The sequence below is a fragment of the Suillus paluster genome, assembly GCF_016628075.1.
Source record: "Suillus paluster strain FC165 chromosome Unknown EDB91scaffold_5, whole genome shotgun sequence".
Taxonomy (NCBI): Eukaryota; Fungi; Basidiomycota; class Agaricomycetes; order Boletales; family Suillaceae; genus Suillus; species Suillus paluster.
In genome coordinates, this window is record NW_024537565.1 from 843,749 (window position 1) to 868,958 (window position 25,210).

The 25,210-nt window shown below is 49.3% G+C and overlaps 8 protein-coding genes across 8 annotated transcripts; 3 read left to right on the plus strand and 5 right to left on the minus strand.

Moving 5' to 3' along the window:
* Positions 1 to 4: 4 nt before the first annotated feature.
* EDB91DRAFT_1078276 (uncharacterized protein) lies at positions 5 to 974 on the minus strand (the record flags this gene model as incomplete). The annotated part of the gene is made up of 3 exons (XM_041315000.1): positions 5 to 179; positions 232 to 475; positions 875 to 974. 3 exons carry the CDS (start codon positions 972 to 974, stop codon positions 5 to 7), a joined length of 519 nt encoding a protein of 172 aa, XP_041182214.1.
* On the plus strand, positions 869 to 3,270 carry EDB91DRAFT_1196129 (aryl-alcohol dehydrogenase). Its single transcript, XM_041320589.1, has 15 exons — positions 869 to 1,261; positions 1,323 to 1,382; positions 1,439 to 1,502; positions 1,556 to 1,592; positions 1,640 to 1,729; positions 1,779 to 1,880; positions 1,931 to 1,997; positions 2,050 to 2,087; positions 2,146 to 2,221; positions 2,274 to 2,315; positions 2,346 to 2,446; positions 2,491 to 2,585; positions 2,637 to 2,687; positions 2,738 to 2,868; positions 2,918 to 3,270. Exons 1-15 carry the CDS (start codon positions 1,231 to 1,233, stop codon positions 3,001 to 3,003), a joined length of 1,071 nt encoding a protein of 356 aa, XP_041182215.1. The 5' UTR covers positions 869 to 1,230; the 3' UTR covers positions 3,004 to 3,270.
* Positions 3,271 to 5,818: 2,548 nt separating this feature from the next.
* On the plus strand, positions 5,819 to 7,488 carry EDB91DRAFT_1016917 (glycoside hydrolase family 76 protein; the record flags this gene model as incomplete). The annotated part of the gene is made up of 12 exons (XM_041312499.1): positions 5,819 to 5,854; positions 5,924 to 6,004; positions 6,063 to 6,212; positions 6,267 to 6,338; positions 6,389 to 6,452; positions 6,507 to 6,625; positions 6,678 to 6,694; positions 6,747 to 6,822; positions 6,878 to 6,898; positions 6,961 to 7,140; positions 7,200 to 7,211; positions 7,261 to 7,488. Coding segments are annotated over 12 exons (1,056 nt in total), but the record flags the coding sequence as incomplete, so codon positions are not given.
* A 39-nt stretch (positions 7,489 to 7,527) lies between these two features.
* EDB91DRAFT_1234857 (uncharacterized protein) lies at positions 7,528 to 15,695 on the minus strand (the record flags this gene model as incomplete). The annotated part of the gene is made up of 17 exons (XM_041321253.1): positions 7,528 to 7,590; positions 7,806 to 8,069; positions 8,119 to 8,685; positions 8,735 to 9,074; positions 9,458 to 9,920; positions 9,969 to 10,084; positions 10,134 to 10,214; positions 10,269 to 10,449; positions 11,050 to 11,536; positions 11,594 to 11,674; positions 11,784 to 12,479; positions 13,102 to 13,255; positions 13,316 to 13,371; positions 13,424 to 13,446; positions 13,503 to 14,834; positions 14,926 to 15,047; positions 15,100 to 15,695. 17 exons carry the CDS (start codon positions 15,693 to 15,695, stop codon positions 7,528 to 7,530), a joined length of 5,622 nt encoding a protein of 1,873 aa, XP_041182217.1.
* Positions 15,696 to 17,075: 1,380 nt separating this feature from the next.
* EDB91DRAFT_1045778 (signal peptide peptidase-domain-containing protein) lies at positions 17,076 to 18,489 on the minus strand (the record flags this gene model as incomplete). Its single annotated transcript, XM_041313212.1, has 7 exons — positions 17,076 to 17,247; positions 17,301 to 17,578; positions 17,623 to 17,864; positions 17,915 to 18,005; positions 18,055 to 18,171; positions 18,219 to 18,329; positions 18,385 to 18,489. The coding sequence occupies 7 exons, from the start codon at positions 18,487 to 18,489 to the stop codon at positions 17,076 to 17,078; spliced, it is 1,116 nt and encodes a 371-aa protein (XP_041182218.1).
* Positions 18,490 to 18,589: 100 nt separating this feature from the next.
* EDB91DRAFT_610830 (gamma-glutamyltranspeptidase) lies at positions 18,590 to 21,340 on the minus strand. Its single transcript, XM_041327872.1, has 12 exons — positions 20,765 to 21,340; positions 20,409 to 20,715; positions 20,203 to 20,355; positions 19,892 to 20,147; positions 19,672 to 19,838; positions 19,560 to 19,622; positions 19,389 to 19,505; positions 19,281 to 19,338; positions 19,108 to 19,224; positions 18,940 to 19,053; positions 18,815 to 18,880; positions 18,590 to 18,761 (listed from the first exon to the last, which is right to left on the minus strand). The coding sequence occupies exons 1-12, from the start codon at positions 21,169 to 21,171 to the stop codon at positions 18,718 to 18,720; spliced, it is 1,869 nt and encodes a 622-aa protein (XP_041182219.1). The 5' UTR covers positions 21,172 to 21,340; the 3' UTR covers positions 18,590 to 18,717.
* Positions 21,341 to 21,614: 274 nt separating this feature from the next.
* On the plus strand, positions 21,615 to 23,987 carry EDB91DRAFT_611079 (uncharacterized protein). Its single transcript, XM_041327873.1, has 4 exons — positions 21,615 to 21,673; positions 21,729 to 22,117; positions 22,181 to 23,395; positions 23,450 to 23,987. The coding sequence occupies exons 2-4, from the start codon at positions 21,830 to 21,832 to the stop codon at positions 23,741 to 23,743; spliced, it is 1,797 nt and encodes a 598-aa protein (XP_041182220.1). The 5' UTR covers positions 21,615 to 21,673; positions 21,729 to 21,829; the 3' UTR covers positions 23,744 to 23,987.
* EDB91DRAFT_1105851 (uncharacterized protein) lies at positions 23,771 to 24,843 on the minus strand. Its single transcript, XM_041317448.1, has 4 exons — positions 24,798 to 24,843; positions 24,296 to 24,746; positions 24,188 to 24,240; positions 23,771 to 24,125 (listed from the first exon to the last, which is right to left on the minus strand). Exons 1-4 carry the CDS (start codon positions 24,801 to 24,803, stop codon positions 23,886 to 23,888), a joined length of 750 nt encoding a protein of 249 aa, XP_041182221.1. The 5' UTR covers positions 24,804 to 24,843; the 3' UTR covers positions 23,771 to 23,885.
* Positions 24,844 to 25,210: the final 367 nt, after the last annotated feature.

Here is a 25,210-nt window from a genome sequence, read left to right on the forward strand (position 1 = left end):
GAGATCACTGCCCGGGTGCAGCTGCATCTTCAGGCCGGTCAGACATGAAAAGGCCACCCAGATGCGCCAGGGCGTCCTTGGCAATAGCCGGTACAGTGATTGTACGCAGCTTCTGCAAATTTTGAATGGAATGTGACGCTGCCCGAGCAGAGTGCGCGTCCCATGTGTCATTCAACGTGCTGAACCGAATCGCGAAGTTTTCAAGCGATGGACAGCATGAATACGAAGAACGTAAAACCACGTGCGTTGCAGTCCTCTGAAAAATTCTGCAGACGCAGGCCAAGTAGGGGGCGCAGCAGATGGAACAAATCCGGTATGACGTAACCGTGGAAGCCTCGTAAATTTGGCATCAGGATCTTCGCGGAGAAGGCAAGGGTTTGTAAAAAGGATTGCACGAGACGTGACCAACCATACGTTGGCATAATGATGAACCGGACGCGATGTGCATTGCGATCAGCTGGGACTCTGTTGGGATCTACGCATCCGTAAATATATGATTTTGATCTCAAAGAAAAAAAATCAACAATGCTCCACTTTTCCGAGTCGTTGTCAATGTCACTCTGCCGTCTCTCCGGTAACACGATCCCAGCGCATCGCATGAAGGGATGAATGCATGTAACGGTTTCCCAGAGAGCATCTAATGCTTGCTCTGAGAATGAGCGACAGGTTAGTGCAAGGGCGAGCAAGCTCTTTCCTGACTGCTTTGGGCCGCTCAACTTGATAGTTGTGGTGCTGTCCGAGTTGATGTAGCTTACGACGTTGGACAGAATTTCAGAAACCAAAGAGAGCACGAGACATTAGTCGAAAAAGTCCGGTAAGGCACACAACTTATTATATAATTAGTAATAATTCTCTCTTGTCTTCCGTCCCTCACCTCGTCCACTGAAGTACTTGTTCAGCTTGATGGTGTCGTAGGTATTTACATATTTGGGCCCATCTGCTCGCGTCGCTGGCTCATTGACGCCATTCACCATACCAATAGTACCGTAATCAGAGTCAACTCCCAATTGCTATTCGCGCATATCTCAGCTTCGCGGCCCGATAGGAACAACTTGAAGAAGATAACAGATAAAAATACGAAGATTCCTCTCTCCCTTGCGCTTCCCTGCAGACTGGGATATATACCATGATCTCGTGAACAACTTGAGGCCGATAAAGCTCCGATATCATTATAATTTATAGAGCGTCAGCTCTGAGCTCTCAGGAGCCCCACTACTCAACCCAGCTATCATGTCGACCCCACAGAAGGGAATGCCTTACGGTATGTTATCAAGTGCTCGCCCACCGAGGTTCAAGTTGCTGATAGACTGACTACCACGAAGTCCGCCTGGGCAACTCTGGGCTCAAGGTTTCCAAGATAATTCTGGGAACAATGCAGTATGGTGTGTAGAGTGCTTGCTCATGTGAATGACTGAATTCCCCTGATTATTCAACGCAGGTACCAGCGAGTGGCAAGATTGGGTCCTCGGAGAGGAAGAGGCCATCATCCACATCAAGGCTGCGTGAGTATTGCCGCGTAACTTCAATGAAACGCGTCTTTACCTGGGTATTGAAGTTATGATGCGGGGATCAACACCTTTGACACAGCAGACGTGAGACCTTCGTACATTGGGTATGAATCACTGACCCACATCATTAGATGTACTCCAATGGACTTTCTGAGGTCATACTGGGAAACGCGATCAAAAAGCTCAACTTACCTCGGGATGAGATTGTGGTCATGACGAAGGTCAGGCTCACGATGTGTTTATAATTCATAACAAACAAGCTTCTACTAGGTCTATAACGTTGTTGGCCGCACCCCAAGTGAAAAGGTCTTCCAGTCCGCTGCACATCCTGATCAAATAGGCTACGTCAATCAAAGGGGTTTGAGTCGCAAGGTGTGTTGGCTCCTTTGGATTTACTGCACTATCTGATCTTACATCAATAGCACATTTTCGCATCCATCAAGAAGAGTCTCGAGCGTTTGCAACTCGATTACGTTGATGTCCTGCAGTGTTTGTCTTCATTCGATATTCGGCCAAAGAGTCAAGGTTGATTGATTTTCAGGTCATCGCTTCGACACAGAGACGCCGATTGAGGAGACGGTAAATCAGCACCATGCATCAGCTTCAGCGTTTGTTGGCTTATCTGCATCGTACTTAGATGCAAGCTCTGCACGACGTCGTGCAGGCAGGCTATGTCCGTTACATTGGCATGTCTTCATGCTGGGCTTATCAATGTACGTTTTGACATCCATTCTGCGCACGTTTCCGACCTCAATGCATCTTCAGTCCAGGCAATGCAAAGTAAGATCATAGCTCTGGCATCGGCGAGTTGAATTTTAACCGCATGAATCTGTTTAGACTACGCGATCGCAAACCACCTCACACCTTTCATTTCTATGCAGGATCACCACAGCTTGATCTACCGCGAAGAAGAACGAGAAATGTTCCCCACGCTCAAGGTTTGATTTATTTGTCTTTGTCTCCTTCTTTCCTGATTATGTAGATGTTTGGCGTTGGATGCATCCCTTGGTCACCGCTTGCCCGAGGACTGCTCACCCGCCCTCTTGGCGAGCAAACAATTCGTGGAAAGACCGACAAGTTAGTTGTTTATCATATCCAGATGGACTACCTATAAAGATGATATTTTAGGGGCATCAACTCGTATGTCCAGCATGAGTCTGATAAAGACATCATAAACCGGTGAGAATGGTCGCCCCACCATCTACTTAGCAGATTCTGAAGAGACGCAGCCTCGAGGAAATTGCGAAGAAGAAAAACGCGACCATGGCACAAATAGGCCTTGCTTGGTCTATGGCACAAGACGTCGTCACAGCGCCAATCGTTGGTACCACGTCCTTGAAGAACTTGCAAGATCTTCTCGGTATGCGTGTTAACTTGCAACTGAATGTACCGATCTGACTCTTTTTTAGGTGCCATTGATATCACTCTGACCGCGGAAGAACTCGAGTACTTGGAGGAACCCTATCAGCCAAAGTCTGTCGTTGGCCATAAGTGAATTTCCTCGACTCAGGCCACGATAACCAACGAAACTGGCTTGAGATGATATTACCCATTTCGTTAACCTTTGACTATACCGATGGTGACGTGTCGTGTCTATTGTAATACTTGATCCTCAGACTGGTGAACAAGGCACAACTCGGCCCTTCTCAGCATCAGCGTATTTTCCAGTCATTTTCGTTGGCACCGCTATTTACTTAGCATCCACACATGTATAGTCCCTATGATACCAGGTAACTAGATGAAATACACCATCTATACAAACTCGATCGCTACTAGTCGCTACTCCTCAGATATTATGCCAACGCAGCAATCCCAGCAGCCTGTGGTAGGGATTTTGACGGGTGTCCACCCTTTCGCGCAGTCGTACGCATGACGGTAGCATGCCTGTAAGCAGAGTTCGTCGGTATTACTAAGAGCTGCCTTCACCGGGCCAGCGACAGCGGCAAGGATGGCGAGGTAGGTGAACTGAATCTTCATGGTATCTAGTATATGCGTCAGTGATGACCGTCAGTGCAAGGAAACTACCCACCGTCAAAATTTTGATTGTGTGGTGTCCGCGGTGTGGCACGTCCAGGAAGAGCTAGATGTGAAATGGATACAATCTTCAAGTTGCCCAAGCCCTTAAGCCTTGAGTTTTAGGATTACTCACTGTAAACGAGGCGACTGTCTCTGGATTTGATGATTTTTTTTACGTTCAATTTAAGTATATGCACCTGAAGTTCCCGTGCATAACGGACACCTAAATGGATAATTATTGGATACTGAGGGGCCAGAAGGTGAAGGGGCAGTCTAATACTATTAGGACTTAGTTATGAATACCGGCGGTAGTATTGTGTGCAGGACTGCCGAGTTCTTCCAGCCGGTTTGGCAGAACTTCGCGCCAAGAGGGTGGCAGAACCTGGTAGGTAATGGTGATGAGTGCCGGTGATCCCAGAAGTCGTCATGACTCAAATATCATCGAAGTTCTTCGTATTCGGGCCACCGTCAAGTCATCATAACTTTGCATTTTCTTATGAACACACTAATAGTACGCACTACTGCTTCTTGATTCTCGTAAATCCTGTGTAGGTGAGTTCGACGATGGTCAAAACCTCATACGTACAGCATGGTTTCATTCGTGGGGCCCATCAACTTCATAATTAAGGCAGCCGGGCAATTTAATGGTGCATACCTCTCTCGAACCAACGAGAAAGAGACGATAAGAAGTCGGGAGGCGTTCAATGTTCAACCACTCGCTTAGTAAGCTTCAGTTTAACATTCGCAAGCTTACGACTTGTTCACGACGATCCCCTGGCTAGTCCTGGAGAACGTTCAACTGTGCACGATCAGTAACATGCCATGGAAAGGAAGATATGTAGTACCAATACTTGGAGTCGAACTGCGGCGCTCGCTAGACATCATTCAAGCGGCATCGGCTTCAAAGGCGGGCGCGCTCTGACTCAATGGTGCCTCCAGGCCTCACCCTTTCATCTACTGAAACATTGAACTGTGGCTGTAAGTAGTACAGATAAGTGCAGAGGTGCGCAGGTGTATTCAATATCATGCGTTCCAGACCATCTAGATCTGTGAGTCACTTGTATCGTGTTTGGCCGGTGATCGCTTGCTCAAGCGCTCATCACCGATAGTACGTGGCACCAGAGTCGGCTCCTTGCTATTGGCGTTGTATATATCATGAATCATGATATGCCAGATTCACGGCCCGATGGGAATAACTTGAAGAAGAACAGATAAACATATGAAGATCCTTGCTCTTCGCTGTAGATGCCATAATGTGGTGAATGACTTGCGACCGACAAAATTCTGATGTCCAAATTATAATTTATAGAGCGTCAGCTCTGAGCTCTCGAGACCCCAACCTAGCCAGCAGCAACCATGTCGATCCCACGGAAGAGCTTGAGTACCTGGAGGAACCCTATCAGCCAAAGTCTGTTGTTGGTCACAGGTGAATTCCTTCGACTGAGTCAGGCCACGATACCCAACGAAACTGGCTTAAGATGACATTACCCATTTTGTTACACAAAAGGGTAGATCGCTTAGGTGTATACAATCTACATATGAAAGTTTTTTTATGTAAATAAGTCGACGTTTCAAGCGCATGACTCTTTACACAAAATTCGCGAAGCGCAATAGACAGGGACTCAAGTACTCATGCACATGGGTGGCTGCGGCACTCATCTGTTCCGATGCTGAAGTGCCGAGTTGAAAACAACACCGCTGTACTTCATCGGGCCCGCTCTGGTTCGAGACTAGGCTAATATTTTGTAGTATCTTATAGTCCTCATGTCAGTAAGTATAAGTTGATCTTCACAGCTGATCGCTGCGCCGGTCAGGTATACAGAAAGGTAGAGAACGAGGCAATTTGACTATTAGTAAACTTTGCTAACAGTTCGTGTTGTTCAAAGTTTACGTACTAGAGGCTAACTTCAAGAAGTCTAAGTCTAATTTGCATCGGACCCTCGATGGTCTCCGTACGAGCTCAGAGACTCCAAACTCACTGAGCTCGAACCTGCCCAAAGGCCCATCTTGCAGAGCAGAGTTCTCGCTAGTTGCAACCCGCTCAGGAACCTTGAAGAAGACGTGCAGATTGACCTCGCTGCGGGTTATGCAATGGGTACAACCGACTTAGTACGGTAGCGAATAAATGGCTGACTAGCTGCTGGACTTGTACGTACGGACTCACCACGAATATAGATTGCTCTGACACTGAGCACTGTCTGGTACATTCCCCCATGGCTCTGATGCTGTTCAGATCATCGACGTTCCTAGCTGTGATCGCTACCTTGCTGGAGACTGGAGCGGCTGCGCTTTCTAGGCGACAGTGCACTACGACCTTGAGCAGTGCGACAGTACGTTTTATTCGCTAGCCATGCTGTGAGTCGCGCTGCTGAAAGTACCACATCCATGGTTCTGTCTAGCGTGTCGCAAACCAACTGCAGCTGCATTACTACAATAGTTCCACAGGCCAGTACAACGATGGCGAGTTGTGGACTGATGCGGTATGGTGCCAGCTACATACAAATTCTTGACCTCATCAGCGTTTGATCTACCTCCAAGAATTCATTAGAGGACCTGCACAACTTAATGCTGTCAACCGGTGGTGACGACTATCAGAATGTAGCAGATACTTCGTATATAGGGAAGGCAGCATTGGACTCTAACACAAACTGGGCGAACATCCTTGGTGGCAGTAACGATGATGCTCAGGTGAGAGGTTTTTTTTAAATCAGATGCACCAAACGCCGAGCTGAATACTCAAAGTGGATCATTCTGGCGCTATGGAAAATCGCGGACTACAAGTCTGCGAGAGGTCAAGATAACAGTGCATACCTTGTAAAACTTGCCCTCTATTTTCATAACGCCCTTCTGATGTCGGATCGCAGTCTAGTGCTGCCAAAATTTATGACATGGTTGCAGGGGAATGGGATAACACCTGTGGAGGTGGAGGTAATGTCAATCGCCATACTTCCTACTTGTAACTGATCTTGTCGGACTGTCAAGTGTGGTGGTCTACTGATCACACGTATAAGAATGCGATCACTAATGAACTGTTTTTGTTGACTTCGGCTGCTGGGTACCTGCGAACAAAGAACGAAAGGTATCTTGAGAATGCGAACAAGGTGATTGTCACATGGTCTTTCTCAACAACAAACAATGACAGGAATGTTACAGGAATGGACTTGGTGTATGTATTTCATATTCGCTCCTAATGCGAGGTTGTGAGCTGGCGTTTGCAGTAAGCGCTTCCGGCATGCGTGGCTCCAGTGGACTGTTCAACGATGGCCTCAACTTGGAGACCTGCAAGAATAATGAGCAAGTTAGTGCGTCCAATTACTGCTACAGTGACCATTGCTAAATGCAACGCGAGCTAGACCACCTGGACCTATAACCAAGTATGTCAAATGTTCGACGATCGTCTTCAATAAGCAACTAATGCGAACTACTTGTATCAAAGGCCGTTGTCGCTTCAGGTCTTGCCGCTCTTTATGCTGCAACGGGTAACACAAGCTTGTTGGATCAGGCTGAAGTCAGCTTGGATGCAACTATGAGTTACCTCAGCCCACTCACCGACAATGGCATCCTGAGAGAATCTTGTGACTCGGCGTCTGGTGGTAAAACCTGCAATCACGATCAGGTACTGTGTTTCCGCGAGTTTTTTTTAATACACATGCCTGACGCTTTCCCTACCAACAGCAAATTTTTAAGGTCGGGTCCTCGATGAGTCAAGAAAGTTGTTGGCTGACAGGTTTCATAGGGTATCTGGACCAAACACGTCCAGTATTACTTGGACAACGCCAATGATGCTTCTCGCACCTCCAAGTACAGTGATTTCCTTGGCTGTCAGTATTCGGGTGTCGTAGAGCACGCGACCAATTCTACAAATGATGTTGGATCTGTGTGGTATGCCGGGAATCAAGGAGGATCTCAATGGAGTCCAGAGGCTTCAGCGAGTGGTCTTCAGGCCCTTATATCTGCTGCAAAGGTACGCCAATACGTCAGTTACCTACTAAGACAACTAAATTCACGGGATTGCCAGTACGGTCCATGCAACAATTAAGGGGTCAATATTTTCTTTGACTTGGGACTATAGTCAGTAGATTTTAGGAACACTATATTCAAATCGTCCTAGCGTAATAAGAAATCAGTATCATAAGAAAGGCAATATCATACATAAATATTCCTAGAAGCACCGATACATCAAAACAAGGCTCGATCGCATATTAGCAGGAATTAACATATTTACTACCCTTCCTCCATCTCCCTACGATGGAATGGCGACATCCTGGGTACTGTACTTGCTGGGGGCTCGTCGCCTTCGGGTATCGTCTCCTCCGAGTAACCTCTCCAGTTGCCAGACGCTACCGCGGGGTCGCTGTCGTCCGGTACAGCAACAACCAGGGCGTGTTCGAGCGCCTTTTCACCTCTCTTCTTCAGACGCAGATTCATAGCGGATTGCAGTGAATCGACATAGGAGTCGTACTTGACGATTTCCGTGAGTAGAAATTGCGACTTCTTCTCCCAATTACTCTGGGCTTTCGTTCCGTTCGCTGAACGCGGCGGATACTACAATAGAGATAAGCTTGACGCGAGTGGGAATATCAACAGGGCATACCAGAGCAGCCATTGGTTCCCTCAGTTCGGTATGGTGCTTAAAATCCGTCTTCAACATATGCACGTATTTTTGAAGGGCCTCGAGCTGAGATTCCTCGTCGTGAATGCTGGATATCGAGGGTGGGATAGGAGGCTTCCACTCGTTGATGAACAATCTCTCCGACCACGGCGAATGACCGCGGACGGTAGCGGCACCCTCTTTCCACCCGAGCTTGCTTCGACCACTGCGCCCGCTCCGCACGCTCATCGAATCGGCGCGATCGTATTCGGGTTTCTGTTCGTCCGATGCAGAGCGTCCATGCAAAGCATCGGTGACGCGGTTCCACCCGTACTCCATGTTTGAGACGCCACCTGCTAATGGCTCTTTGCTAGTACGTGCCGCCCAGTAGTTGCACGTCGACACCCATTCGTTGACAAGCTCCTCAGTGCCGGCTTGGAAAAAGAATACGCCACCGTTGGACAAGGTGAGTACCATACAGTGGGGACGTTGCTTGTTATAGCCTGGTGGAGGCAATGAGTGAGCCAGTGAGTGGGCTAGTTGCACCGTGCCAACAGAATGGGCATTTTCCTGCGAGAGGAGGTTAGCTAGATAATCGAAAAGCAAGCATATCACTCACCAGCCAATTTCCGCCACCAACGACCGCAGAGGAACCTCCACCATGGTCTCCAAAAGTGAACATGTTCAACTCCCCTCTTTGAATCACCACGAAGACGTCCATCCAGTTCTTGGACTTTGCTCTCTTGCCTGCAGACTCCCAGTATTGCTTGCGACAAAGCATCCCCTCTTTTGCCCATGGCGCCCCGAGAAGCGCAAGTTCTTCATCAGTGATGCTAATATTTGTCGAGCTAGTATCATGGCTGCGGTAGCTTCGGTCCTCGTCCTCCTGCTCCTTGATGATCGTATGCGATAAGTTGGAGGCGAAACCGAGAGCTGGACTGAGGAAAGCACCCATAGAGCTGTGCATGCCCTGCAGATTCGCGGTCAGTACTCCCTATAGTCGAATGTCTCGGATGCCTACCTCACGAGTCGAAGTTGCAAAACTCGGTGACGGGCTGACACGTCCATCGATACTGCTGTTGCTGCTGTAAGGACTATAGCTCGGGGTGAGTATCGACTGAATGCCCCGGATACTACCTCGTTTGAGCGTAGTAAGGCGATCTGATGGTCCGCGGTAGCTGCGGTTGCGACCGATGAGATGTGCTGCCCCTGGACTGAGAGATGACGTTGAAACACGAGCTATGAACGTGGTTCCTAGGGGTTGCAAGATCTGCTGACTCTTGACTGCAGCATACATTTCCTATGAGAATCCATGAGTGCCAGAAGACTTATCAAAAACCACTGTGAAGCTACCTTGAGCAGGCTTTCCATGTCCATTTCCCAGTTCCTATCAAACGCAACCGTCGAAGGAGCAGTACTCGGAGGTTTCGATTCCGGACCAGAAGAGTGGTGGAAAGATGTCGTGCTGCTATTCAGCGACGGCTGTGCTGCCAAAACAGTAGAAGAAACCCCAGCCGAAGCAAAGAATGTATCTTTCGAGATACTGTTCCAGCTTGCTATACTACCACTTCTTTTCGACCGAGCGAGGGACTGCGTCTCAGTGCCATCAGAGCCCGTCAGTGGCCCACTGCTATTGTCGTCGTTCAGGTCCTGACTCGAGCCGTAGCGACTTGGGTGAGTCTGCATTTGAATGGCTGTCATCGTGTTGCGGACGAATTGACTCCTTGACATCCTGTTTGCAATATCTGCGATATGGAGGTCGGTGTTCAGGAGGAGAATAGAGTAGACGACCGCATGGACGACGCCTAGAGAGCAGGTTAGCAAAATTGGCGAGCATACAACTGCTGACGCACTGGCACTGCCGTATAGACGCGTAGGGTTACAATCCCAGAAACGTCGACTAAACTCCTCCAGAATTCGATCCACTTGCTGAGTCTCACCCTTGAGATACAACTTTGCACACAGCCGTCTATAGAACCAATCAATACAGTACACCAGCATCTCAGTCACCCACCCACCTGAACGCATTATCAAGCCGCAGTCCCGTAAAGTCAAAGTACCCCATATAATGATGGAGTGCTGTCTTGTTGACTTGCCCACTGCGCAAAACGTTCTCGTTATGGGTCACGTGAAATGAAAGACGACATGCTTACTGTCCGCCCAACCACTCTGCAATCTTCTCCTTTGCCAAGAACTCCTCGTCCTCGGTATAGCACTTCGCCGCCAAGTCCTTGCCCTTCTCTTCATCCGTTTCATCCGTCCGTGCAAACGACGGATTGGACGCATAGCGGTTGAGAACGAGATCATTAGTCGTGAGCTCCTGATGAGACGAAGCTAGACACAAAAAAAACACGTCATCAGCGTCACCCAGGCATAAAAATAAATATAACTTACACGACCGCCCGTCATCAGCTACGGGAAGTAAAGAAGGCTCAGAGCTCGAAGCCACAGAATGATGCTGCACACGAAGACGAGACATATCACGGTAGGACGACTGCATTTGGTTCCCGTATCCTTTACTCCTCAACGGACTCGACCCGTGCCGAAGTGCGGATACTCTCGGCGAACCCAGCGCTCCAGACCCAGATCCAGGTCCAGGTCCAGGTCCAGGTCCAGATTGGGACCGTGAAGGCGTTTGAAGCGAAGACGAACGCGGAGGAACGACAGGGTCGACAGAAAGCCCACCTCTCGAGGGTGAATATATATCCGTATCAAAATCCAGCGACGACTGAGTGGGCAAAGTCACAATAGGAGTAGATGGCGGGACAGGCGGCAACACAGGAGATTTTGAAGGATCCCCTTGATACCTAAACTCCGGCGTTTGAATACCCCCCGTCTTCAACCGCGTCGTATAAGCAGCCCGTCTCGCAGGCGTAGAAGGGTCCCTCAAATCCAAAGACGACCCAGATTCCGGATCCAGCTGTGATAAAACACCTTTCAAATCACTAAGAATGCCGTGAAGCGACGAAGAAGATTCCCAAGCTTGGAACTCGGTTGGAGGTACAGAGTCTTTGGGAGGAAGCGTGGGCGCAGGCGAGGAAGGAACGTTTAGTTTTTGTAAATCGATGTCGCTCACGCTCATGCTTCGTCGCTTGTTATGACTAATGAACCTGCCCTCTGGCTTTGGTTTGTCGCTTGGACGCGTGTCAGGAGACGGCGTTCGATCTCGTGTTCGTGACATGGGGTCGATTACGACAAGAGACCGATCGTCTGAATCATTACTGGCTGGACGACCGAGATGGATGGGGGGTAGGGGTTTGTGATCCGTGGAACTTGTATAGGAGTTTGTGAAGACGTCAGAGGTGGGGGATACGGCGGACGAGCGGGGGGTGGTGTCGTCAGGTAGAGGGGGCACAGGAGGCGCAAAACTATCCACAAAAGACGGTCTTGAACGCGGAGAACTCAAAGTTGCATCCGTCCGCTAAGCCAAATATCGCATGAGCCCACGTCGATCCCAAAGCAAAGCAAACACACTCACCGACCGATCCCGGGTAGACGATTGACCCAGCATTTTACCCCAAAACGCGCTCGTTTTGGCTCTTACAGTGTTCTTCGGTGCCTAATAGCGCCCATTCAATCCCTCGCACAGCACAGCACACGCAGAAAAGAAAACACACCTTGTCATTATCCTTCGTACTCCCACTCCGCGGCCGCGGACTAGGCATCACCCACTCCGAACTCCCCGGACTAGACAACTCCCTTAGACCGATCTTCGAAGGCCTCGCCGCAGGCGTGACATGGAGCGTCGGAGGAGGAGGAGCCGGTGATAAACTAGAAGAAGGTGCAGCAGAAGTCGACGACCTCGGACGCGACCCACCACCACTACCTCTCCCCCCACCCCCACAAACAGGCAACGGCGGCGGCGGCATCTGCTGGTGCATCCCCTCAGCGCGTTTCTCAACCTGCATCTGCGCACTCTGCGGAATCACCCCTCCCCTCTCCTTCGCCTTCCTCACAAGCGTAGCAAGGTCAGGACTACTGCTCGTCCCAGGGGCACGATACAAGCTCCTCCTTCTAGTCTGCATATCAGAGTCTTCAGCGTCGTAAAACACGTCATTGGAAGATGTCGTAGAGGAACATCTGGCACTGCTGGGGCCGGGACATGGAGTTGGAGTTGGTGGAACGACGACGGGGGTGGGCGGTGCGTGGGGGTGAGCGTAGACGTGGGCTTGGGCTTGGGCGCGTGCTCGCGATGGAGGCCTAGGCGAGAACTCATGCGCAGGAGGTGCAGGGCTGTCTGATACGCCCAAGGTATTAATATCAAGACTCTCTTTAATCTTTACCGTACCCCCGTTCCGAAGTGCTTGTTCAAAATCGAGGTCAGTACGTGAAACACGGCGGCCTTTCTTTAATATCTTTTGAAGCTACAGGTTGGAGCTGGCCATTTGAGAAGGGGGCCGAGGTGGAGGTCGGCGGCATCGGGGAGCGTTGGGGAGGAGGAGGAGGCGCATATTTGAAGAATGAAGCCAGGTTGAATGAAGATTTAATGTTGTCGCAATGTGAATCGCTTGAAACAACAAAAAAACACTTTTTGCAAAAGAACGCAAAACTTTCCAATCACAATGTTTCTTCGCCAAGCAATGGAAGCGCAATTTCTGATACAATTCGCGTGTCCAACCTAGGGTAGGTACCGTACTGCTAGGGTCGTCGTATTCTACACCTCTTTGGGAATAACATCGGGAAGACATAATCATGCAAGAACAGGACCAAAAACGACATGTGTACACGTATGCAAGCAAAGATAGAAGAGAGAGAGGATGGGAAAATAATCTATGAGATTGAATATCTACGTACCATCCTGCGATCCGGGCAAGAGCAGAAAAAAATATCATGCGGACCACATATGGCAGAACGGTCATCAAACAAAATCGCTTCGCAACGCTAGAATCATTCTCATTGCCTGGAAGGAGCGGTAGGCATCTGTCCGCTCGTAGACGTACGACGTTGTCTCTTCATGGCGACGGGGGGAGACGGGCCCAGCCCCACTCTACTTGCAGTCATCGTTCCTCGACCATTTGCAAATCCAGTCGGCACCGTACTAGTCGTCGACGCACGGGGCCGAGTATTCGATGATGCAAGTTTAGGCAATCCAGCGCCCCCTTTGCGTGCATTTCCGTTAGGCGCACCAGAAGCGCGGTTCCTTCAAAAAGTTCCATTTCCATCAGACCACGAAATTCTAAAAGAAAGAATAATTACGAACCGTTTCTTTATGACGTCCGTCTTCAACGACAGCGGACGAACCACACCATGCAGTTTCTTTTCTCGGATCAGCATCAAAGCGACGTCAATTGTACGTCACATCACTCACGAAAAATAGACCGCATGCATTGCCTGTATTCAAACACCGTCAGTTCGACCCCAAAAAATTAACGGCGAATAAAACGTACACAAAGGCTGTCCTTCGGGGTCGCGTCTCCAAAGTGGAGTGTTCGTCGTCTGGCAGTTGGTACACGATGTGGGCGGCTGATCTCCATCATCGCTACTGCCTTTCGCAGTTCCAGTGCTTCCCTCCCTCGTACTTAGATCCGGGGTGCTCGTCGCCGATCGCGATATGGTTCCTATTGTGGGGCTCATGGCTGACCCTGACTTCTTGCGCCGAATCTCCTGAGCGATGCGTTTAGACGAGGCGATCTTTCGCATCTGATTCCGTGAGTTGGAGCCCGTGGTGGTCCCTTCTACAGATGGAGGCGAGGAAGCGCTCGAGGTTATATATGGTTCAGGGGATGCGGTGGAGCTGGACGTAAGGCCGTTGCCCCATCCGTCGCTTGATGGACTAGCGTGGTAGTTCTGCAAGACCCCATCTCCATGCTCGCCAATCTGTGTAGGATCGACCGTATATGGGCCCTGCGCCAGGCTTATGCTAGCATCTAAGTTGCTGAAAGGAAGTCCAAGTAGATGGCTGTAGTCGTCTGATGGGAAGTTGGCAGCGGCGCTCATACGGTAACCTTCTGCCATTGCCGCACTGGCGGCCGCAGCAGCAGCAGACAGACCCTCGTTGACGCCCGAGGACGAGCAGTATGTAGAACCATTCAAAGGGTGAGAATCGTGGAATGACGAATGGGAATCGTCCGTGGCGTGAAGCATATGCGAGAATTCGTTGTGTGAGCCACCGTGCATATCAAACATCCCGTAGTCCCGCGGGAAGCAGAAGTTGAAAGGGGTAGAAGGGAAGGGACTCGTGCTCACATACTGATCTGGCTCCTGAGTGGTGCGGGGATTGCCGTCAACATTGGAAGGATCTGCACGCAGCATGCTCTCTGCATGAGGTGCTTCCGCTCTCCGTTTCTGACCAATGAGACTATCAGGCGACAAGGGCTTGCCGTTGACCTGGTGTCTGCCGCTGAGACCGGGGAATAAAGCCTCCCGCTTTACTGTATGATCGAAGCTGGTTTTTCGCACGTGCCTGGGGAACGCACGTGCATTGGGCGACTGATCTGGCAGCAGCTTCGAACCTCCGTGGAAGCCGAAAGAGGGGAGCGAGGATGGGTGGAAAGCGGGGGTATTGAGGGCAGACGAGGAGTGGTTGAGCTGAGCGAGTTGTGGGTCGTGATGGAGGCCGTGTGAGAACGAGTGTGGATCATGATCTACTTGGCCTTCATAGACGGCGGGAAGAGTACCAGAACGAGGTGCCGAAGAAGAGCCTAGATAAGGACGAGTGGTGGAGGCGCCAGGTATCGGTATGCTGGGTGAGGAAGGCGAGTCCTTCAAGATGGGATTCTCTAGTTGAATAACTATTGCGTCTGTCGATGGACTTGTCGTTGTGGTGGTTGGTGGAGGGAAATTGATACCGCGTATCAGCTGACATCATACCATGATGATCAAAGAAAGCAGTGGATTGGGGTGGCCTTGAGCGGGAACGGGATTGAGGTCTCCAGTCCATTGATATGCGAGAGCGGGACCTGCTCATTGCACGCCAGTCCATTGCTACGATGCTAGATGAGCGTTAGAAGGACGTCTAGTATCACGTAATAAATGGAAACTGACTCGTCATCTTCTGCGCCATCTTGATTTGTGCCGTCAAAACCAACGACCTGGACTTTTCCTTTACCTTTATCGATTCTTCGACCTCTTTCCTCTTCGGATGGAGGTGGATCAGGGATAGGTGTTGAAGTAGTTTCTGATTTGACATCGGTCTTTGCATTTGCAGCTTCCTCCTCCTCTTTCTTCTTCTTTAAAGCGAGGGCCATCATTCTCCAAGTGATATTCTCCATTCTCTGAGCGTGAGGAAGATTTGCCTTTTGCCTTGCGTACATCTTCCAAACTTGAGTGGCAAGCGGATCTTGCTTTGCGAGTTTTTCCGGGTCGCTCTCATCGTAGGGAGGGGTGGATTCGAGGTCAGGAGAACCAGACAGCCTGGGAGAAGTGAAAGTGCTCTGGGAAGGGTCTGGATTCGGGGAACCAAAAAGGTCGTCTGAGAAAATGTCGCTGAATATAGCTGATTTTGACTCGATATTCAAGGAATCTGATGGGGAAGAAGGTTTATTGGAAGAAAGAGGAGAAGGCTCTGGATGAGAGGGTATTGTGAGCTGCGTTAGGGGCGAGTATAGTGGAGTTGAAGGGGTTGTAGATGCGGGGGACATCCAGAGTGATGGGGGTAAGCCAATATTAGAGCGTTCGACTGGATGATCGAAAATGGGATAATTTGTTGTTGAGGGGGATAGGAGGTCTGGGGGAAATGAAGTGGTGGGACCATCTGAACGTCTAGATAAATTGACGTTCAAGACGGTATCGTTATTCTAAAAGAGTGAATTAAGATACTGCGGAGTGAGGGACATAGAGAGAAATAAATACCAAGGTACGACGTGGACGAGGGTCATGAGCATGAGGTGGACGTGAAGAATGATCGTTTATGGTAGAGTGAGACCTAGGTCTATGAGACCAAGATGAAGGAAGATGTTGTTCGTTAAATCTTTGATGATCTGGACGAGGTACAGGGAAAACGCCATTTGCTGCTAAAGTAGCGAATACTGAAGGGTTGAGTGGTGCAGAAAATAAAGAGTTCCATTCGTTTGATGAGATATGATGACTTGGATCGTCATTTGAGTGGATCATGTATGGTGTTGGATGTTGAGACCAAGAAGATGATGAGCTAGGTTCGGAAGAGAAGGAAGTATTGAGCGTCGGTCGTTCGGGTACCGGCCATGGATTGACGATATTTTTATTATCGTCGAATACGATTCCTGATGAACTCATACTAGAGAGGAGAACCCGGTGATCAAGCTAAAGGGAAAGGAACAACAAAATGGTGAAGAGGGCTCTTAGCTTAGGGACGCAGAGGGTACGACGGTCCGTTAAATTTGACCCCTGACACCTTTTAAATTTAAACCCCTTTACCCTTTTCACATGTTAATAGAGTGATCGGGGGTCAAATAATATTCGGTGGCGTATGCCGCATGGTGACCCACACACCCGCGGCTTTCATTATTTTATTAAATAAACATACATATAATAACGATCTATTCATCTCCCCTGATCTTATTTTAAAACTCGAGCCGTCACTCATCCTCATCTTTCTCTCACACCTTCTCTTCTACTGCCAAGCCGGACGGAACTTCCTTCCCTCTTTGCTAATTTTATCTTGTCACTTCCGTATAATCCCCACATCTCTGGTCAAGGGTATCTTACTAAGGTGTACATTGTATACTCAGGTCAAACCGTCTCGCCCGGCTTTGATCCAATCATATTTCATTCGGCCCGCATCTAACATCCACGTCGTCTCTACGTGCGAATTATCATCTCACACGACGCCGCGCCACCATCACCTTTCCTCAACACAATCCAAACTTAAACTCTTTACCACACCAAGTCAATTCAAACTCAAACAGGCGTGTGTCTGATGCGCCCTCGTTCCAAATCCATAGGCACAACACCTGTGAGACCTACACTTCCCTTGGCACTCCATTTTCTCCGAGGTACATCCACTACCATACTCTATGTATCCTTAAACCTTCTATTTCAAATCATTCTCGTTTCTTCTTCAACTTGGATCCATTCATCTCACCATCATCAACGCTCCCATCCGTCATCTCCTTCTTGTCTCCATCCATATCACCATCATCAACCCAATTCCAAGCATCAAGGAACTCCCCTCGAATAAACGCTACTCCAACCAATGACACAATACAAGCGGGGCTAAACCGCATCAGAAATAGCACTAGTAGCTTTTTCACCTCAAAAACACATACCTCAAATAAAGCAAAGCAGGCTGGGCTTTGCCGAACACGTGCATCACACTCATCGTACTCAACAACCCAACAAAATACGCAGCCAGGGTCGTATAAAAGTACGGCTTCCCTTTATAACCACGTGCGTGGTCATAACGAAGTGCCAAGGCCACAAATGTACCCGGGATCACGATGTCCCCTAGGCCCAGCATCGTATATCCGCGATCACTCGCAAACGCTACAGATTTTGGCCATAGAAGTTTGATGGGAACGTCCAGAGACGTAGCTACTGTCAGCATCTAACACCCATCAGCGGCGTCTTGCATCCCAATAAACCACTCACTACGTCCGTACCAAATACCCAATAAATATCATAAACGAATAATCCAGAAAGGAGTATACATCCCGTCTTGAACGAATCCAGCTTGAGGAGAGAAATAGCATTGTGCGAGAACGAAAGCGCGAGTATGTCTGTTATAAGCGCAGACTTGCGACTCGTTTCTGATCTGCTGTATAACACAGAAGGTATCAAAGCAAGAGGAAATAACAACAGCGTCGGGGTCCTCAATGAAACAGAAACCAATTCTACGCGGCGCTGTCAGAACCACGAATGACCACGAGTAAAAAACACAAACCCCGTGGACCCTTTAGAACCAAAAGCCTGTTTCGATCAAATGTCTTCCACCGCTCATTACCGAGCACGCTTCTCATAAACGACGCAGCAGACTAAAAACACGGGGTCAGAAGAAGAAATACGATGATCGACGCGACTTACCTTCCACACGCTACCTACACCTGCAAGGGAAAAGTACCATGCGAGAAGGTAGTTTATCCATTCTTTTCCAAAGTATTTTACTATGGTGTACATTCCGAATAAAGCTACTGAGCCTGCCTGGTTTTGTTCAGCCAAATATCGTGTGCAGGATAAAAGGAACTGACGACTGGGAAAAGCCACGCATCTCCAGAAGACAAACGATCTGGTATATCCTCGTTTTCATCGTCGTCATCTTGCAGCAAGCTCTTGGGCCCTTTTGCCGACTTCTTTGGGGTCTACATAAAATGTAATTACTTTAGGCATGAACGATCCAATTGCAGGGTACAATACAATACGCACTGGAAGTGAACCATGAGCTCCGACGAAGATGGAGATGGAAGCCAAACACAACAGGCCAGCGTATGAAGAAACGAGGTCCCAGTCCAGACTGTCCATTTCAAATCTGAAATCTGAAATGGTTTCTGTGTAAACCACCTGGCAAGAGGATGGAGGTGAAGCGTGTCAGTTTGTCCTCATTTGTACCTGTTTAATTCTAAAGCTCATGCTAAACAAAATGCCGTTATTTCGGAGTCGGACTCTAGACTCGCATAAATGCAATTGCTGTTAAATACTTGGCTACGGATGCTATCATCGCATCGGACAAAATGGACCCCAAACCGGCGGCTAATATCCAGCGGCCTCACCATTCTTCCTCGAATCACTAGCCGCTGTACCACGTCGTCAAATTTCAATCACGCAAAAATCACGCAAGATAACATACCAAATATCTTGCCATCTTTCGAAACCACCGCTTGTACGACAGCAGCGATGCGGTTGATATCTGACACTGCATCGACAACCCGTGAGTCAAAAAAGAAGATGTCTTCGGTAAAGATGACGACATGCCTGTGACATTGTGCCCGCGGTCTATGAGAGCGTTCAATATGAGACCAGGCACGATATCGTCGGCGTCTACGGTTAATGGGTATAGTTGATCGTGCACTCTTCCGGCTTCGATAGCTTTGCTGACGTCCATCCCCCAATCGAGATTTAAGATGGTTTGGAGGACTGCACCGAAGATTTGTCCGCCTCCGGAACCTCCGATTGCTAGGTAAAAGGAGCCGTCTGCGTTTTCGATGATGCTTGGTACCGTTGAGGATAGGGGGCGTTTTCCGGGCTCGGGGTAATTATCTGAGGGAAGGATGATGATTAGATCGGTGCGACGATACGGTGGAGTTGAGTCGTACACGGTGAGGGCCACAACCCGAAACCATTAGGCGATCCAGGAACCGCAAAATCGTCCATCTGGATATTATTCACATGGTCCAAACAAGTTGTCACGTGCGAGAACTCACCTCGTCGTTTAGGATAATTCCAGTTTCGGGGTCGAGAACCATGGATCCAAAGATAAGATTCACCGTGGTCGTCAATGCTACGGCCATCCCGTCCTTGTCTACCACGGATGTATGACTCTGGGAATATAATGACCTGCTTTAGCGTTTATGAACCAGAAACACGTCACGTACAGTCCCATGATCAATCTTCACGTCGAATTCTGGGTTATAATATTCGGGGGGATGGGTACGATCCTAGATTGTCATCTAGAAACGGCAAAGCACAAAGCACGGAAAATCATACATCAGTGAGGTTGACTGCTACAGCGTCCGCAAAGGATTTGGTGGATATTTCGGCGATACGGGCTGTTCCATTGGTAATATATGGCAGGTCACCAATCCTTGTGCTAGTGTATTGTGAGCTGGTTGTAAGAAACTGGGAGAAGAGGACTCGCCGAGCTGCGAAACCGACTGACATCACACCGTCAGTACAAGACACAAGCCAAAGGAAGGCGCATGCTTACACTTCAAGGCCTCTATGAACCGGTGGGTGTTTAAGCCAGTTCGACCTTCACCGATGAGATCATAACGTTCCAAGATGTTCAGGATATGCAGGAGGACGGGTCCTGAAGTAGGAACGCGGCTGGTATACACTTTCTTGTCATGATATGTCCCTTGAAGAGCATGATCCACCTTCACGGTATATTTCTCTAGATCTTCATTCGTCATTATTCCTCCTGTGGCTTGTATCTTGCGTATGATGGAGTCAGCTATCGGGCCCTACTCAATGATAGCTTAACCGCAGCTCCGACATAAACACTGTCGAGTATCAAACCTTGTAGAAAACATCGGGTCCCTCCGAAGCGATAGCAGAAAGTGTGCGTGAGTAATTCGTCCGTCTAATAGTTTCGCCTTCAAGCAGCATCCGTCCTTCAGGAGCAAATATCGATCTCCAGTCTTCCTTAGGAAGCATAGCTGGTGCAAACATCTAGAGGGCATGTAATCAATCAACGCCTCGGATTCGCATGTCTATTGCTTTACCTCCAGACGTCGTGCCAGCTCTATGTCAACCGTCCATTCAGCAGCAAGGTCTACACTAGGCTGCACAAGTCTAGCCCACGGCAATGTCCCCCAGCGTCTGTGTGCTTCCTGGAGTCCGCGCATTTCACCGGGAACGCCAACTGATAATCCGCCCCATCGCGCGGCATCTGGATCATCCTTGTACATGGTACTATTTGCCAAAGCGGGTGCAGTTTCTCTGAAATCAATGGTATATACTTCCGAACTACCACCCTCGGACGAGGGTGGGATGCGAACCGTCATGAATCCCCCTCCCCCTATGCCAGAGCTAATTTACGTTAAAACATTAATTCTGGACAAAAACGCAGATAACGCACGAAAACATGTTGACCACGCCAACGCAAAAAACGGCGCTGATGGTGGCGTCGATAGCATTTCCTCCTTCCTTCAACACGTCGATGCCTATGTCTGAACACCGTTTGTTCTCAGAAGCGACGGCACCATGTTCCGCTTCTATGAGATAGGCAGGATTGCGGGATTGTGTCTGAGGTTGCGTGTGTGTGTGCCGGTGAGGTTGGTATCTCTGTAGCAAAAGGCCAGCCAGACATATAGCAAGCAAAGCGGTAAAGGCGCCCTTCTGCCATCTATTTAGAACTTTCGGTTCTCTCGTATGCAGGTAAAGAGGGAGCTCGGCTTCGGCAGAATTAAATGATTGCTTGAAAGTCTTCACTGGAGGACCGTCTTCTCCAGTGAAGGAGGGTAATCCAAACTTCCCGTAATTCATTTACTCGAAAATGAGGTCACCTGGAGATCCGAGGGACTTATCGCTATGAACTTGAAGCTGAGCGGAAGTAAACTTGAATGTCTTCCACTACGGAATCCCTTCCCCGGTTGCCTGCTACTACAGAGTTTGCGCGTCAGAGAGAGATTATATCTAAGGGGGGAAACTCACACCTACTGTACCAGCTGACAAGCACTGGAAAGGACAAACCTGAAAGTGATACCACGCGCTTCAATGGATAAAGTGATGCCGGCATGCAGGTCGGGTGCCGCGTCTGGGGTGTCATTATGTAAGCAAGTATGATCGTCCCGGGCGATCCGGGGACCTAGACTTGTCAGACAATTCCTTACTCAGGCGTCCAAGGACCAAGTTGAAGCTTGAAGCGCAACGCAAGGGCGACGGACATTGCAACGATGCCCGGTCATCGATCATTGTTGCAGTGCGACGCCTCGGAGGCGGACTCTTTCTCCAGTGCTTCGAATATTAGCTTTTTGAGCCATGCTAGGTGAGCCAAAATATGATACTTTCAATTGTTGCTTGTTCGAATACTAGAGTCTCAGCGCTTCACCGATGATATACAAAGGAGTGGGAGGAGTTGGTATGTTTCTATGACGAAGTGAAGCTTACGCGATGCTATGGATACAACGTTTTATCAGGGAATATGCCAGGACCTCTGAAACGCAGAAAGACCCTGGGACTTAATACTCGTTTTGATCGGATGCTTGCCCAAGTGCACGTCACACATTCATACAGTTCTGACCCTACAACACATCGAAAGCGCGCACGTTCCTCCGGGTCTTCTTCCGTCAGCAGCTATGATCTCCCCAAGACGCCTGTAGACGCATATAGCCACGAAGGTAGACTTGGAAGGGATTTTTCTGTATTGAAGATGAACAAAAGGCCGTTGAAATCTCCTATAGTACAGCGCGAACTCAAAGCATATAGAAAGGTACGCTATATGCGCGCGCTTTTCTACTTATGAGAACCCAAACTTGGCTATTGCCGCTATCAGGGTTCTCGAGGGCAGGCACCGGCAAAGGCCCTACCCTTGTGGCTCGCTAGTACGTTCAGCGTCTTGGAGCCTGAGCATCCGCTTCGAGAGTTGCTTCCACCTTTTGCTATTCACGAAGACGAGATGGCGGCCAGAACTCGAAACGATTCACCTCGACCCTGTTCTCAAGAGGCCAGTACAGATCGCATGTTTGCATTCTTACCGTTTGACGCCGACGCACCGGAAAATGATGATACATCTCATCAAAAATCGCGCCTACCGTCTGCTGACTGTACCTTCTGTGACGATGGGTTGCTACCTTGTGAACCGACGACTGTCAACGCGGAGATACATGCATTCCATTTCGGAGAAGACACCCCTGGGTTTCGTCCATTTTCCACTCCTGGCTCGTTGGCCGTTTTACAATACAGCGGCGTTTCAAATGCTCCACCGATCTTAGACCGCTTGTCAGAATTAAAGCAGATCTCCGCGCACATCAACACACCACTTTTGTCTAGCGACGCAAGTGTCAATCACGCCAAGTTCACATCACCCTCTGTAATTCGTCGAACTACGCCAGAGTCGGAAACTTTCCTGTCCTCCTTACGCCGCCGATCGTCTATTGCTTTCAGCGCTCTTGCTCCTAACACACTGACGTCTGACTTGCAAGAGAACGAGCTGACGATGAATATATTTTCTACCCCTGGACCGGCATTTACCGTCTCTCGACCAGTGTACTTCGATTCCCCAACTGAAGACCCATCACTGTCTGACCCTCTGGAGCCAGAATCGTACGAGCTTGACTTGGACGGCCTTGATTTCCACTGGCAGCCATTCTTCAGAAAAACCTTGCCTGATCCTAGCTTGACCAACCAGCAAACTCCTAACATCCGTGCATCAGCCGCGTTTCCTCCCGTCTTTGAAGAGCCCGATGGCCCTTTACCGGATTTGCCTCATTCTTTCCGCAGTGTCGCTGACGAACAAGCAACAATCAATGAAGCACCTGACGTGCGCATAGAATGCGGCCTTCTTGAGGGGTCCTTTCGCGGTTCACCTGTATCCGGACATGTCATCCAACAATCCCCATCTCCTCAGTTGAATGACCAAAGCGGAACAGGGGTCTTCGCTCCAGCCTCGGGAATTTTTATTTCACCGCTTCGGGGTGCACCATCATCCCCTGCGGTCCCTGGCATGGCAGATGTAGAAAAAGAGCAGGTAAAAACGCAGGAGCCGATGGTAAGCCCCCATGAAAAAATTCGTCTCATCGTGTTCCAACTCGTCTCTCCAAAGCTTTCCGCAGACCGCATAACACCATGCATTCCGGAGAGCCACGAGCAACCTTTCACACCCCCGCGCCCAACTCAAGCATCACAACCAGCAACACCGAAGAAAGAACGTTCAAGCCAAACGCGCAGTACCCAGCACCCGCCTCGGCAAGAACAAAGATCGACTGTCTCATGGATGTTATCGCGTCGATCGCTTTCAGGGAGAGGCGGCGTTGGCCTTGAGGAAATTGAAGGATTGTTTTCGCAGCATTCAGACACTAGTCATGACACGATTGAATCGTGGACGGATCATCATTAACGAATCTTGAGCATTCCAGACCTGCTTATCCATTACCAGTATAACGATTCCTTCTCTAAGTTACAAATCGACATGAGGTATTAAATGAAACGAAAGCATTGCGAAGGTATATAAGTAAAAATAAGGAATCAACGTTGGAGAGTTACCACACAACTTCAGTTCCGTCAAACGGTGCGATGATAACCCCACGTTCTCCCCGTGACTTTCGAAGTTTATATCGCTCTAGAGTATATATCTCATATGAGACCGCTGCAAGCGCCATCGCACGGATGTGATGCGGGTGCGAGTTGGCAGCTACCGCATGTTTCCGGGACTGCCAGATGCACGTTGCGAGGTTCATGCCCGTTTGTGGATTTGGCACGCCGTACCAATACATGATGAGCTAGAGGATAGCAAGGTCAGGACGAGCTGGTAGGAGCAATGAACGAGGAATTGATTGCATACCCCACCGTTAAGCACGGCTTCCTCGTGAGCTTTTTTGTCTGCATCATAAAGGGCTGTAAATGTGAGATAAATCAGTCAAACGTCCGAGTACGGATAATCGTAACTTACGTCCACTGTCGCTCCCAGGTATTCGCTTGCTACGAAAGACAACACAGTACCACTCGCGCTCTTCGTCTTCCGGAAGTTCAAGCTCGGGCCAATTGAACGCTTCCTCGTATGGTACTTCAGCGTAATGTGGAGTTGCCGGATGGAAGTGGTGCAAAGCTTTGTGCAATGACAGCGATACGGGGTCTATATCTGGGAGAAGGGTCTCTGTGAAGGTCGGCCGATGTTCTAGCGAGTCAGGTAGTATCCTGAGCTCGTGAGGTGGAGAAGAAAGTAGTGGAGGTAGATAGAGGATGGTGGATGTGGGTTTTGTGAGACTTTCAGAATCGAACGTAGGAAGCTCGTGAGGGTCACGCTCAGTGTTAATAGCCTCGAGACCAGCATCCAGCTCGTGACGGTCATGCTCAGATTCCGAGTCAGTGCCAGGAGTCCTGAGACCGGTATCCGGGGGGTGCTGTGAGGTGGTGGTATTAGCATGACTATGGGCAAATACTGTGACACTCACACCCATGATGGCGCGCTGAGCTGAGGGAGGTAAAATAGCTTTGAGGATACAGCGTCAATTCAGGCAACAAGCACCTTATATCGTGACCAAGGCCAGTACACGCGATTCACTAGCAATGTGATGAGGATGGCGTTATGCATTGCGTGATTTTACGTTGACAACGGCAATTGTCAAGGATCGATCGTCTTCCGTCTCTACTTAGGGGAGACTAACCCACCAATATTGGGCACCACTGTGCATAAACTATCATTGGATCAGCCCAATACAGGTGGTCCTAGACTAAGTATAGAACTTGAACGGGTACTTGCATAGTCAAAGTGCGAAAAGGCGAATGTGATGAGCACAATTACCAGTGAAACATATCACTGCCATGTGTCGACTGGCTAGCAGTCCGCTGGCCAATCAACACCTGG